The sequence below is a fragment of the Eubalaena glacialis genome, chromosome 4, assembly GCF_028564815.1.
Source record: "Eubalaena glacialis isolate mEubGla1 chromosome 4, mEubGla1.1.hap2.+ XY, whole genome shotgun sequence".
Lineage (NCBI taxonomy): Eukaryota > Metazoa > Chordata > Mammalia > Artiodactyla > Balaenidae > Eubalaena > Eubalaena glacialis.
Window position 1 is genome coordinate 158,310,314 of NC_083719.1, and position 14,423 is coordinate 158,324,736.

Below are 14,423 nucleotides of genomic sequence, written 5' to 3' on the forward strand. Positions count from 1 at the left end.
CTCAGATTCTCTGTTGAACCGTTGTTGAGAAATACAAACCAGCATTGTGTCTGGTCTGCTGTTGAGAAATACAGACCGGCATTGTGCCTGGTCTCCTTGGATGAGGCTTTCCTTTCTCTGTTGTTCACATTCCCTCATTAGATTACACCCCTTCTCCCTCACCCAGTGCTGCACTGTCTCTTGAACAGGCAGTAATTCTGTGACTCGGTGTCTTGCCTTGCTTTTTCTCCAGCCTTGAAGGCCCTGCCCCACCCACCTTGACATCCACTCAAGTTCCCCTCTGGCCTGGAGGCCACCTGGTCTCTGCAGCCTCCAAAAGCCCTCTCTGTCGTATCCACAGTACACAGGACTTCTTGTCTCTTCTGCCAGCCTTGCTTGGTTCTCCCTCTGGAGTTAGTGATCTGTCTCCTTGTTCCTCATGAGAAGTAGTCATTATTCCCCTCTGAATATACAGGGACCATTTATTATCTTTTATACATAATAACTGAGTACTTATTTTTGTTTGTGTATGTGTGTGTATGGTACACAGCCGGAGGCCAACGAATTCCCTCATTCGGAGTATATAGTTAAACAAAGCTTTTAAAAGTTGTTTTTAATCACATTATCTGATTTCAAGGTTGTTAACCTGGTCATCTCATGCCAATTAGAAGCTCTGATTGGCAGCTTTAGATTTCTTGATTAAAAACCTAACTAAATTGATTACATTTTAGGCATTCTTTCAGTAATGGAGAGGTTCTTAGCGAAAAGTTCAGGAACTGTTCTATTTGGTGCTTAGTAAAAATATTTTGAATTAATGTGTGTACCAGTTATTGTCATTTCTTTATTAACTTCAAAAGTTTTCTGCCAAATAAACATTTCACTTTTTTCTGTTTGTAACAAAACAAAACAAAACAAAACAAACGGCTACCCACCCACCCCCCTTCCCTAGAAATATTGATTTAATTGACCTGAGGTGGATGTTGGGCATAGGTTCAAAAAGCTCCCCGTGGTGATTCTGATGTACAGTCAAGGTTGAGAACTCCTGTTCTATAAACTTAAAATATTAGTTTCATACTTGTGGAGTCACCTTGCACAGGTTTGGTACACAGTGTGGCTTAGTAAATGTCAGCTGGACATGAATCTAAACCTTGCATCAGATCTCAATAGATTCTGTTCTCTGAAGGGGTGTGGAGAAGTTGAGCACCGGTATACTATCTTGGCATTTCCCGACGGGACCCCTGAAGAGCTGTGCCTTTCAAGCATCTTCAAAAGCACTTTACTGAGTTCTATGCCATGCCTGGCGCCGGGCTGGCAGCGCTGGTGGGAATGGAACACATTCCTTGCTATCCATGATCATGCCTCAGCCATGCTTCCATTCCAGAATTGCCCAGGAGGGAAAGACGAGTCCCGGGGCGGTCAGGAAGCGGTGTGCTCCCCGATCCAGGCTAGGTAGTTGGCCACGTCGGTGTATACACCCGGCTTGTGGCGGTCGCCGCAACCTGAACCCCAGCTGACGATGCCTCGCAAGATGAGCTGGAGCTCTGCGGTCTCATCCTCACACACCAGAGGGCCCCTGGAGTCACCCTGGGTCGGGGACACGCGGCTCAGCGCCCTTGGCTTGGGGTCTGCACTTGACCGGGTTGGAGGAGGGCGCCAAGCGGGTCCAAGGGCTCACCTGGCACGCGTCAGTGCCACCCTCGAGGAAGCCAGCGCAGAGCATGCCGGGGGGTGAAGGCGGCTCCGTGCACGTCGGGGGCGGAGCAGCGCTCCGGACGGATGAGCGGCACCTGAGTGCCGCTTCTTCCTTCTACTGCAGGAAGCTGGAATATTCCCCTGACCCTGCGAATCGAGAGCGCCTTCCTCACACCCCTCCCGACTCCTCTCCACCCAGGCCATGGACCTGGCTGCGCCAAGCTCTTTCAAACCCGCTCATCTCCTGCCTCCCTCGCAGCAAGCCCGAGAGGGAGTGAGTTGCCTTTAACACTATTTCATAGACGAGAAAACTGAGGCCAGAGAGGAGCGGTGATGTGAATGAACCAGGAGGAAGCAGGACTGCTTCGGAACCCCACCCCCACTTCCCATCCAGTGTCTCAAAACCTTGGTCCCCATCCAGCCCACCTGCTGCTCCAGCGCGGGCCAGCGTCCTAGTAGCCCTTGCAGCCCTGTGCCCAGAGGGAATCAAGAGAAAGTGCGATTCTCCCGGTACGCCTCAGACTTGGGGACGCCCCCCAACAGTGAATACCAAGCTCTTGGAGAAGCAGACTGAAGAGGCAAGGGCCCTGCACGTCCTCACAACCCACCAGGTCGGCCCCACCTGTCCCTGGCGGTACCAAACCTGCGGGTTTCTCTTGCCTACCCCGGTGGCCAGAGGTCTCCCTCCCGCCCCCAGCCGTTCTGCCTATCTTCTAACTGGTGACCCCAGCCGGCCACTTCGCAGAGCGCGGCTTCGGATTCGGCCGGGCGGGCGGCGCTATTCGGCAGGCACACTGGCTGAACGAAAGGCAACGGGTGCGCGCAGCAGCCTTCAGCGCTCTCCTGCAGGCGCACCAGAGCTAACCCAAGCGGGGAGGAGCATGAGGCCGGGACGCTAGGACTTCGAGCCCTGCCCACCCTTTCCCCTGATCCCCGCGGGGGCGCCCCCACGCACCCAGGTCGTGCTGGTAGGTGATACGCGAGAAGGCCTCGTGCAGGGGGTAGGCGCGCACGGCCAGCGGCGGTCCTGGCCGAGCACCACTGTCAGTTCCTCCGGCGCAGGTCTGAGGGCAGGGTCGGGAAAAGGAAGCGCGCTCAGAGCCGGCCACAGGCATCCTGCGGGAGCCCCCTCTTTCCGAGCCCCTTCTTGGGTTTCAGCTTCCTCCTGGGGAGCTCTGAAAGGGAGAAGGGGGAAAGGTGGGCGGAGACGCGGAGAGGTAGGGCACGTGTTCGGGTGTCGCGCGGAAGCTGGGCACAGAGGAGAGAGGAGCTAGGGATCCCGGGCCGGGAGCTGAGCGCTCAGGCACTCGCCGGTTCTGCAGGCAGTGAGCCGCGGTCAGCACCCAACAGGGGGCGATGAGGCTGCCGGTGCAGAAATTCTGGCCCTGCTACAGCGCGGCGATGTAGGGGTGCGCCCCGGGGAGCGCCACCAGTTCCCCGACGACGCGGCTCAGCGAGGACAGCCGTTTGTGGAGCCGCTGTCCACAGCCCGCCGGGCCCGCGCTGGGCAGGGGAGTCCGCTGCTCGGTCAGCGAGCACCAGCCTGTGGGAGAAGCCCAGGCTGAGGGCCGGGAGACCCACGATCAGTTGGAATGTAGCTCGTCCCGTGATCTCTCTGCTCGGATTCTTAACCTTTCCCAACTACCTGAGGTCAGGGGTCGAAGCGGGGTCTGGGTCGTGGGCTGAGGTTTCTGCAAAGCCGAAAGCGAGGGCAAAGGGAAGTACTGGTACCCCGATGAGATCCGAATCGGAGGAGGGATTTGGGGCGCCGCCGGGGCTGGGGCCTGGCACCGTGCCAGGCGGCAATAATGCCAGCTCAGTCGGTCGCCTCTCCAAACAAAGCACCACGGGCGGGTGTCGTTGTCCTGGTTCCTGTAACCACGGGGTGGGGTTGGTTGAGAAGCCCTAGAGGGCCCTGGGGCGGAAAGAGACGCCCAGCCCTGCCCCACCTGCGCACCGGCAGAAGGCGTGGTCGCCCAGTCTCCGATTCAGCGCTTGCTCTGCGGTCACATTCCAGTAGGTGGCCTCGGAGGCCCACGGCTGACAGGGTGCACCCGAGAGCTTAGTCCGGGCCACGCCGCGGTAGCTGAGCCCGCGGTCGCGGTCGTCGTAGCAGTTCGCCTTGAAATCTGGGGAGAGAGAAGGCTCCCTACAGCTAGGGTATGGAATGGTCTCCTGTCGCCCTCTCACCCACTTCTCCACTTTCCCTCCTCCCTCTCTGCAAGCCCTTCCCACGTGGGGGCGGGGCTTCTTCTTCCCAGACACCCTAACTCACCCACTTCGCACAAGCGTCCAGCGTAGCCCGTGGGGCAACGGCACAGGCGGTGGCCCTCTGCCTGTAGGCAGCTGCCCCCATTGAGACATGGGTTGGTACGGCAGACTGAGAGAAGGAGCATGTTGAGCCACCCCTAGGCTCAAAGACCCCCGCCCCCCCCCGACCCAGAGAGCTCCCTCTTACGCTGGCACACCACCTGGCCTCCTGCCAGCCTTTCTTTCCCACCTTCTGCCCTCCTCCCTGGCCAGCTCCGCACCCATCTACTCACCCTGGCTGGCCAGTGGCTTGCACTGGGCATTCGGACCCTTGCACTGGCACTTGGCTACACCTGCCAGCTCAAGCCTATGCCATACTTCATTCTTCTGGAAGAACCAAAGAAGCTGGGGCTCAAAGCACTTCTCTGGGGACAAAGGGGTAGGGTAGTCTCAAGAGAGTGTGGGACCATGCCAAGTCTCTGGGAATCCACAGGACCTCTTCAGTAGGCCTGTGGCTGCCCCTGTTCCCCAGCAGCCCCTCCCCTGGCCTCAGCATCTCCTTACCTCTCTGGCAGTGCTTCCCAGTGAAGTGATCTGGACAGATGCAGTGTGGGCCGTTTGGCATGTTCACACAGGTCCCTCCTTTCTGGCAGGGGTTGTGTTTGCTGCAGCGATCTGAGAGATGAACACAGGGGGAGAAAGAGTGGGGAGCCTGAATCAAACAGATGGGGCCAAGTCCCTACCCAAACCTGCTTGTCTTTTGACCTTGGCCCTCCAAATTTCCAAGCCTTAGTTTACCCACCTGAAAAATGGGGCTACCCCCTCTTAGAACTTCTCCCTCTGGGAGGGAAGGAGATAGGTGGGCCCAGAGTCCCATATGTTTTAGATCTGATGATACCCAGGAGAGTAGCTAGGGTCGGGGAGAGGGCCCTGGGCCACCCCAAAGGTTGTGTGGCACCTTTCACTTTCTTTGGCTCCAGGCAGTGTGCCCACATCACTGATCCTTCTCAAAGTTGGGGGTGGTAGCACACCTGTAGACAGAGATAAGGCTTAAGACATGGAAGTGACCCAAGTGCCCATCAACGGATGATTGGTTTAAGAAGATGTGGTATATACACAATGGAATATTACTCAGCCATTAAAAAAGAATGAAATATTGCCATTTGCAGTAACATGGGTGGACCTAGGGAATACCATACTAAGTGAAGTAAGTCAGATGGAGAAAGACAAATAATATGTGATAGCATTTATATGTGGAATCTAAACAGTAACACAAATGAATCTATATACAAAACAGAAACAGACTTACAGACATAGAAAACAAACTTACAGTTACCAAAGGGGAAAGCGGGGGTGGGGGGGATAAATTAGGAATATGAGATTAACAGATACACACTACTATACATAAAATAGATAAGCAACAAGGATTTACTGTATAATACAGGGAACTATATTCAATATCTTGTAATAACTTATAATGGAAAATAATCTGAAAAAAAATATATATATATAACTGAATCATTTTGCTGTACACCTGAAACCAACACAATATTGTAAATCAACTATACTTCAATAAATAAAAAAAGAAAGAAAGAAAGAGATGAAGCTTCCTAGCTCTGCCCAAGGGGCTGGGCTGCCCTTCCCTATCACAGCCCCTTCTCTCCAAGCAGGGTTCCTTGGACAGAAGGATGGGCAGAGTCCACCTCCCCCAGACCCCTGCTCCAAACCTTCCGGGGTAGTCTTACCAGGGTCGGGGCCGGGCCAGCCTCTGTGGATACATTTGTGATACAGCTGCCGGTGGTACTGGAAGGGGAAGTGGCAGGGCTCCCTGGTGACAGTGAGAACTGCAGGGGTAACACACTCCTTAATGACTTTCCCTGTGCCCCATTGCCCAGGTACCACCCCTCAGAGTCTGGTTGGAAAAAGGATAGACCTTTGAAAAGATCATTGTGCCTTCAAGACCACATCCTGCTTAAGAGTTGGGTTTCTGGAGTCAGTTGGTGGACTCCTGACTCCACCAACTACTAACTGCGTGACTTTAGACAAGTCTGCAGCCTCCAGGCCTAGAAGAGTGCTTGCCACAAAGTAGGCACTTAATAAATACTTGTTGAATGTTGAAGTCACTTGACCACTCTGAGCCTTAGTTTTCTCATCTGTTAAAAATGGCAAAAATCATACATAGTACAGATGAAGGGTTTCAGTTTTGCAAGATGCAAAGAATTCTGGAGACAGATGGTGGTAATGATTGCACAACAATATGAGTGTACTTAATATCACTGAACTGTACACTTAAAAATGGTTGAGACGGGGATTCCCTGGTGGCGCAGCGTATAAGTATCCGCCTACCAATGCAGGGGACACGGGTTCAAGCCCTGGTCCGGGAAGACCCCACATGCCGCAGAGCAGCTAAGCCCGTGCGCCACAACTACTGAGCCTGCGTGCTGCAGCTACTGAAGCCCGCACGTCTACACGCCTAGAGCCCGTGCTCCGCAACAAGAGAAGCCACCGCAATGAGAAGCCTGCGCACCGCAATGAAGAGTAGCCCCCACTCGCGGCAACTAGAGATAAACCCTGCGCGCAGCAACAAAGACCCAACTCAGACAAAAATAAATAAATAAATACATTTATTTTTTAAAAAACCAGCATGTCAGTATGGTCCTATTTTTGTACAAACATATTTACATATGCATAAAAAATAAATCTAGAATGAAATCTCCAAAATTTGTAACAGTGGTTTTTGGAAGATAGTGGATTATGGGTGACTTTTCCTTCTTTTCTATTTCCGTAATTTATAAAGTTTTTACCAAAAAAATATTGCTATTGTAATTTTTTAAAATAGTACAATTGAGCCTCATTCAGATTCTGTATTTGCTTATCTGCACTTCTTGCTAAAATTTATCTGTAACCCCAAACCAATACTCAAGGTGCTTTCACTGTCATTTGTGGACATGCACAGAGTGGTGAAAAATTTGAGTCACCCCAAGTGCACATTCCCAGCTGAGGTCAAACAAGGTGATGCTCTGCTTCTGGTTTCAACTCCTACTGTAAACAAGTGTCTTTTTTTTTTTTAATTTTTAAATTTTATTTATTTTTTTATACAGCAGTTTCTCATAAGTTATCCATTTTATACATATTAGTGTATATATGTCAATCCCAATCTCCCAATTCATCACACCACCCCACCCCTGCCACTTTCCCCCCTTGTTTTCCATATGTTTGTCCTCTACATCTGTGTCTCAATTTCTGCCCTGCAAACTGGTTCATTTGTACCATTTTTCTAGGTTCCACATATATGCGTTAATATACGACATTTGTTTTTCTCTTTCTGACTTACTTCACTCTGTATGACAGACTCTAGATCCATCCACGTCTCTACAAATGACCCAATTTCGTTCCTTTTTATGGCTGAGTAATATTCCATTGTTTATATGTACCACATCTTCTTTATCCATTCATCTGTCGATGGGCATTTACGTTGCCTCCATGTCCTGGCTATTGTAAATAGTGCTGCAATGAACATTGGGGTGCATATGTCTTTTTGAATTATGGTTTTCTCTGGGTATGTGCCCAGTAGTGGGATTTCTGGGTCATATGGTAATTGTATTTTTAGTTTGTTAAGGAACCAACATACTGTTCTCCATAGTGGTTGTATCAATTTACATTCCACCAACAGTGCAAGAGGGTTCCCTTTTCGCCACACCCTCTCCAGCATTTGTTGTTTGTAGATTTTCTGATGATGCCCATTCTAACTGGTGTGAGGTGATACCTCATTGTAGTTTTGATTTGCATTTCTCTAATAATTAGTGATGTTGAGCAGCTTTTCATGTGCTTCTTGGCCATCTGTATGTCTTCTTTGGAGAGATGTCTATTTAGGTCTTCTGCCCATTTTTCGATTGGGTTGTTTGTTTTTTTAATATTGAGCTCCATGAGCTGTTTATATATTTTGGAGATTAATCCTTTGTCCATTGATTCGTTTGCAAATATTTTCTCTCATTCTGAGGATTGTCTTTTCGTCTTGTTTGTAGTTTCCTTTGCTGTGCAAAAGCTTTGAAGTTTCATTAGGTCCCATTTGTTTATTTTTGTTTTTATTTCCATTACTCTAGGAGGTGGATCAAAAAAGATCTTGCTGTGATTTATGTCAAAGAGTGTTCTTCCTATGTTTTCCTCTAAGAGTTTTATAGTGTCCGGTCTCACATTTAGGTCTCTAATCCATTCTGAGTTTATTTTTGTGATGGTGTTAGGGAGTGTTCTAATTTCATTCTTTTACATGTAGCTGTCCAGTTTTCCCAGCACCACTTGTTGAAGAGACTGTCTTTTCTCCATTGTATATCCTTGCCTCCTCTGTCAAATATACAGTGACCACATGCGCGTGGGTTTATCTCTGGGCTTTCTATCCTGTTCCATTGATCTATATTTCTGTTTTTGTGCCAGTACCATATTGTCTTGATTACTGTAGCTTTGTAGTATAGTCTGAAGTCAGGGAGGCTGATTCCTCCAGCTCCGTTTTTTTCCCTCAAGATTGCTTTGGCTATTTGGGGTCTTTTGTGTCTCCATACAAATTTTAAGATTTTTTTGTTCTAGTTCTGTAAAAAATGCCAGTGGTAATTTGATAGGGATTGCATCGAATTTGTAGATTGCTTTGGGTAGTATAGTCATTTTCACAATACTGATTCTTCCAATCCAAGAACACGGTATATCTCTCCATCTGTTGGTATCATCTTTAATTTCTTTCATCAGTGTCTTATAGTTTTCTGCATACAGGTCTTTTATCTCCCTAGGTAGGTTTATTCCTAGGTTTTTTATTCTTTTTGTTGCAATGGTAAATGGGAGTGTTTCCTTAATTTCTCTTTCAGATTTTTCATCATTAGTGTATAGGAATGCAAGAGATTTCTGTGCATTAATTTTGTATCCTGCAACTTTACCAAATTCATTGATTAGCTCTAGTAGTTTTCTGGTGGCATCTTTAGGACTCTCTATGTATAGTATCATGTCATCTGCAAACAGTGACAGTTTTACTTCTTCTTTTCCAATTTGCATTCCTTTTATTTCTTTTTCTTCTCTGACTGCCGTGGCTAGGACTTCCAAAACTATGTTGAATAATAGTGGTGAGAGTGGACATCCTTGCCCTTGCTTGTTCCTGATCTTAGAGGAAATGCTTTCAGTTTTTCACCATTGAGAATGATGTTTGCTGTGGGTTTGTCATATATGACCTTTACTATGTTGAGGTAGGTTCCCTCTATGCCCACTTTCTGGAGAGTTTTTATCATAAATGGGTGTTGAATTTTGTCAAAAGCTTTTTCTGCATCTATTGAGATGATCATATGGTTTTTCTTCTTCAATTTGTTAATATGGTGTATCACATTGATTGATTTGCGTATATTGAAGAATCCTTGCATCCCTGGGATAAATCCCACTTGATCATGGTGTATGATCCTTTTAATGTGTTGTTGGGTTATGTTTGCTAGTATTTTGTTGAGGATTTTTGCATCTATATTCATCAGTGATATTGGTCTGTAATTTTCTTTTTTTGTAGTGTCTTTGTCTGGTTTTGGTATCAGGGTGATGGTGGCCTCATAGAATGAGTTTGGGAGTGTTCCTTCCTCTGCAATTGTTTGGAAGAGTTTGAGAAGGATGGGTGTTAGCTCTTCTGTAAGTGTTTGATAGAATTCACCTGTGAAGCCATCTGGTCCTGGACTTTTGTTTGCTGGAAGATCTTTAATCACAGTTTCAATTTCATTATTTGTGATTGGTCTGTTCATATTTTCTATTTCTTCCTGGTTCAGTCGTGGAAGGCTATACCTTTCTAAGAATTTGTCCATTTCTTCCAGGTTGTCCATTTTATTGGCATAGAGTTGCTTGTAGTAGTCTCTTAGGATGCTTTGTATTTCTGCAGTGTCTGTTGTAACTTCTCCTTTTCATTTCTAATTTTATTGATTTGAGTCCTCTGCCTCTTTTTCTTGATGAGTCTGGCTAATGGTTTATCAATTTTGTTTATCTTCGCAAAGAACCAGCTTTTAGTTTTATTGATCTTTGCTATTGTTTTGTTTCGATTTCATTTATTTCTGCTCTGATCTTTATGATTTCTTTCCTTCTACTAACTTTCGGTTTTGTTTGTTCTTCTTTCTCTAGTTCCTTTAGGTGTAAGGTTAGACTGTTTATTTGAGATGTCTGTTGTTTCTTGAGGTAGGATTGTATTGCTATAAACTTCCCTCTTAGAACTGCTTTTGCTACATCCCGTAGGTTTTGGATCATCGTGTTTTCATTGTCATTTGTCTCTAGGTACTTTTTGATTTCCTCTTTGATTTCTTCAGTGATCTCTTGGTTATTTAGTAATGTATTGTTTAGCCTCCATGTGTTTGTGTTTTTTACATTTTTTTCCTTGTAATTGATTTCTAATCTCATAGCGTTGTGGTCAGAAAAGGTGCTTGATATGATTTCAATTTTCTTAAATTTACTGAGGCTTGATTTGTGACCCAAGATGTGATCTATCCTGGAGAATGTTCCGTGCGCCCTTGAGAAAAAAGTGTAATCTGCTGTTTTTGGATGGAATGTCCTATAAATATCAATTAAATCTATCTGGTCTACTGTGTCATTTAAAGCTTGTGTTTCCTTATTAATTTTCTGTTTGGATGATCTGTCCATTGGTGTAAGTGAGGTGTTAAAGTCCCCCACTATTGTTGTGTTACTGTCGATTTCCTGTTTTATAGCTGTTAGCAGTTGCCTTATGTATTGAGGTGCTCCTATGTTGGGTGCATATATATTTATAATTGTTGTATCTTCTTCTTGGATTGATCCCTTGATCATTACGTAGTGTCCTTCCTTGTCTCTTGTAACATTCTTCATTTTAAAGTCTATATTATCTGATATGAGTATTGCTACTCCAGCTTTCTTTTGATTTCCATTTGCATGGAATATCTTTTTCCATCCCCTCACTTTCAGTCTGTATGTGTCCCTAGGTCTGAAGTGGGTCTCTTGTAGACAGCATATATATATGGGTCTTGTTTTTGTATCCATTCAGCGAGCCTGTGTCTTTTGGTTGGAGCATTTAATCCATTCACGTTTAAGGTAGTTATCGATATGTATGTTCCTATGACCATTTTCTTAATTGTTTGGGGTTTGTTTTCGTAGGTCCTTTTCTTCTCTTGTGTTTTCCACTTAGAGAAGTTCCTTTAGCATTTGTTGTAGAGCTAGTTTGGTGGTGCTGAATTCTCTTAGCTTTTGCTTGTCTGTAAAGCTTTTGATTTCTCCATCGAATCTGAATGAAATCCTTGCCAGGTAGAGTAATCATGGTTGTAGGTTCTTCCCTTTCATCACTTTAAATATGTCATGGCACTCCCTTCTGGCTTGTAGAGTTTCTGCTGAGAAATCAGCTGTTAACCTTATGGGAGTTCCCTTGTATGTTATTTGTCATTTTTCCCTTGCTGCTTTCAATAATTTTTCTTTGTCTTTAATTTTTGCCAAGTTGATTACTATGTGTCTTGGCGTGTTTCTCATTGGGTTTATCCTGTATGGGACTCTCTGCACTTCCTGCACTTGGGTGGCTATTTCCTTTCCCATGTTAGGGAAGTTTTTTACTATAATCTCTTCAAATATTTTCTTGGGTCCTTTCTCTCTCTCTTCTCCTTCTGGGACCCCTATAATGAGAATGTTGTTGTGTTTAATGTTGTCCCAGAGGTCTCTTAGGCTGTCCTCATTTCTTTTCATTCTTTTTTCTTTATTCTGTTCCACAGCAGTGAATTCCACCATTCTGTCTTCCAGGTCACTTATTTGTTCTTCTGCCTCAGTTATTCTGGTATTGATTCTTTCTAGTGTATTTTTCATTTCAGTTATTGTATTGTTAATCTCTGTTTGTTTGTTCTTTAATTCTTCTAGATCTTTGTTAAACATTTCTTGCATCTTCTTGATGTTTGCCTCCATTCTTTTTCCGAGGTCCTGGGTCATCTTCACTATCATTATCCTGAATTCTTTTTCTGGAAGGTTGCCTATCTCCACTTCACTTAGTTGTTTTTCTGTGGTTTTATCTTGTTCCTTCATCTGGTACATAGCTCTCTGCCTTTTCATCTTATCTTTCTGTGAATGTGTTTTTTGTTCCACAGGCTGCAGGATTGTAGTTCTTGCTTCTCAACAAGTGTCCTTTTCATGCTCTATTTAGTGCCATGTTTTTCAAATTTTGTGCTTTTGAGACATTATTTTGCTGTTGAAAATGGCCCCCAAATAGAGTGCTGAAGTGCTGTCCAGTGTTCCAAAGTGCAAGAGGGCTGTGATGTACATTATGGAGAACACTTGTGGGCTAGATAAGCTTCGTCCAGGCATGAGCTATAGTGCCTCTGGCCATGAATTTAATATCAATGAATCAATAATATATATTAAGTAAGGTGTCTTTAAACAGAATCACACATAAAACAAGGTTATATGTTGATGAAAATGTTGTGACCAGAGCTCACAGGAACCTAACCCTATATTTCCTCTAGGAGCAATGGTTCAGTTTTTGCTAATTCAGTGTTCATGGTGACTTTATAGAACATGACTACCACGAATAATGAGAATTGACTCTATCTATTTCAGAGGAGTGTTGCGAAACTTAAATGAGATCGTGTCTACAAAACACTTACACAGAGTCTGGCACATAGTACATTAGCTGCTATTTTGTATTAGAGGCCCAGTGACACTTGTGCTGAGGGCCAAATCAGGGACAGGACATTAAAGGAAGAGAGAGGGGTCTGAGACGGACCTTTAAGATGCAAATGGAATGGACACAGAAGAGTAGGACCCTAAGCAGGTGATTAGGCAAGGGCAGGGCAGCTAGGTTGGGTCAGGCTAGAAGAAGGAGAGCAGTTTGGCTAGGTGTGGAGTGCTGAGGAGAGGAGGTGAGGTACTCAGGATTGCCTCAGTGCCATGCTAAGGGGCTGGGCCTGATCCCATCAGGGCAGGCTTGCCAGGGCAGGCTCAATCTAGTTTACAATTCTAGGTAAATATTTAGTGCCTGGAAGAATAAAGGCAATGGGGAACTATGGCAGGGGGGAGATGGCAGATATCCACCATCTAAAAGGGAGCTTGATAATAAAAGCAAATATATTTTAAGCATTTACCATGCACCAAACTGTGGGCTGAGTGCCTCACCGGGATTAATGACTCATTTCTCCTTCTCCACAGCCCTAAGAGTTTTACCATTACCAGCCTCGTTTTACAGGTGGGGATTTAAGCTTGGAGAAGTCAAGTCATTGGTCCAGAGCCATCCAGCACATAAGGGATGAAGCTGGGATTCAGAGGCATTTGGGATCCAGAGCCCTGCTCTTGATACTTCCTTGTCTGTCAAGGGCCCTGGCCTCTGTGTGGCATGACTGATGCCTGCGAGATGTATCGAGGAGAGGAAAGGAAGGGGGAGGCTGGGGAAACCGAGGAAGACTGGCAGGTACTGGACCAGACACTCAGATACAGCCCCAGCCTTGCCCTCACGGAGCACTCAGTTCACTATCACTCTGGATCCCCAGCACCCATGTGCACAAGACCTGGCATATAGTAGGCACTCAGGTCTGAATGCCAGCCAGACAACTCTGGGGATGAGAGTGAAGAGCGCCCAGGATCCTTCCCCTCACCCCAAGAGCCAGAGACTAACAATCTGCACACTCCCTGCCATACTCATCCCTGTTCAAGGGTCTCTCAGGAGGCGGACCCAGGCTACTTACCCACTGTGTGCTCACTCTCTATGAACTTATGCTGCTTGGGGGCTTTCCAAGGTGGAGTCTATGGCAGAGAGAAGAAAGCCGGGAATTTTCCCAGAAAGTCGTTGCCTGCCCCGATCCCATGCTAGTCCCCAGCTTCCTTTCACAGTCCAGAAATGCAGAGATTTCCTCAGAAGGCCTGGACCCCTCCTTCCTCCTCCCATTGTCTCCTCAAGGTCCCCCTCCCCCAGTAATGCAGGCTATGTCCTCATATCCACCAGCACTGTCTGTCTCTCTCTCCTCTACTTTGGCCTTATAGGCTTACCTAGTCTTTCCAAACAGGCCTTCCAATCACCTAGACTAAAAGGTCATGGGCAGAGGCCAAGGCTGTGATAGGGACATCCCAGGGCCATCCCAGTACAACCCTCCTGGTTCCCACAGCCCTCACCAAAACCGCTGACTCCAGGCTCACCAGCAGGACCCCCAGGAGCAGCAGAGCCCTCATGGCATCTGTCTGTTGGTCCAACCACTTGCCCAGGAGTCCAGATCAATAGAACTGGTCAAAGGTCCCTGAGGCCTGGGAAGCAGAGATTGGTCGAGCTGCCCTCCTGGGCTGTTTATGGAAAGCTAAGCAGAGAGTTTCCTTGATGGGCCCCCAAGGATGGGAAAGTTGGGAGCTGGTGGGTGGGAGTAGCATAATAAGGAGTGGGGTTCCTCCTCTCTTTCCCAGATAATGGAACTGGAAGCAGGAAGAGGGACCATCTTTGTTTCGGGTCTTATTGGGGATGAGGAGTTTAAGGAGATCCAAGAGAAGCTCCCTACTTTAGGAATCTTAGAGTC

The 14,423-nt window shown here is 46.6% G+C and overlaps 1 protein-coding gene across 1 annotated transcript; it reads right to left on the reverse strand.

The window, feature by feature from the left end:
- Window positions 1–1,395: 1,395 nt before the first annotated feature.
- F12 (coagulation factor XII) lies at window positions 1,396–14,088 on the reverse strand. The gene is given in 18 exon segments (XM_061189005.1): window positions 1,396–1,563; window positions 1,655–1,705; window positions 1,707–1,769; window positions 1,772–1,835; window positions 2,390–2,531; window positions 2,627–2,689; window positions 2,692–2,735; window positions 2,983–3,214; window positions 3,314–3,543; window positions 3,629–3,800; window positions 3,947–4,051; window positions 4,215–4,346; window positions 4,486–4,596; window positions 4,880–4,916; window positions 4,919–4,952; window positions 5,636–5,765; window positions 13,608–13,665; window positions 14,032–14,088. Coding segments are annotated over 18 exon segments (1,893 nt in total).
- Between the last annotated feature and the right edge of the window lie 335 nt (window positions 14,089–14,423).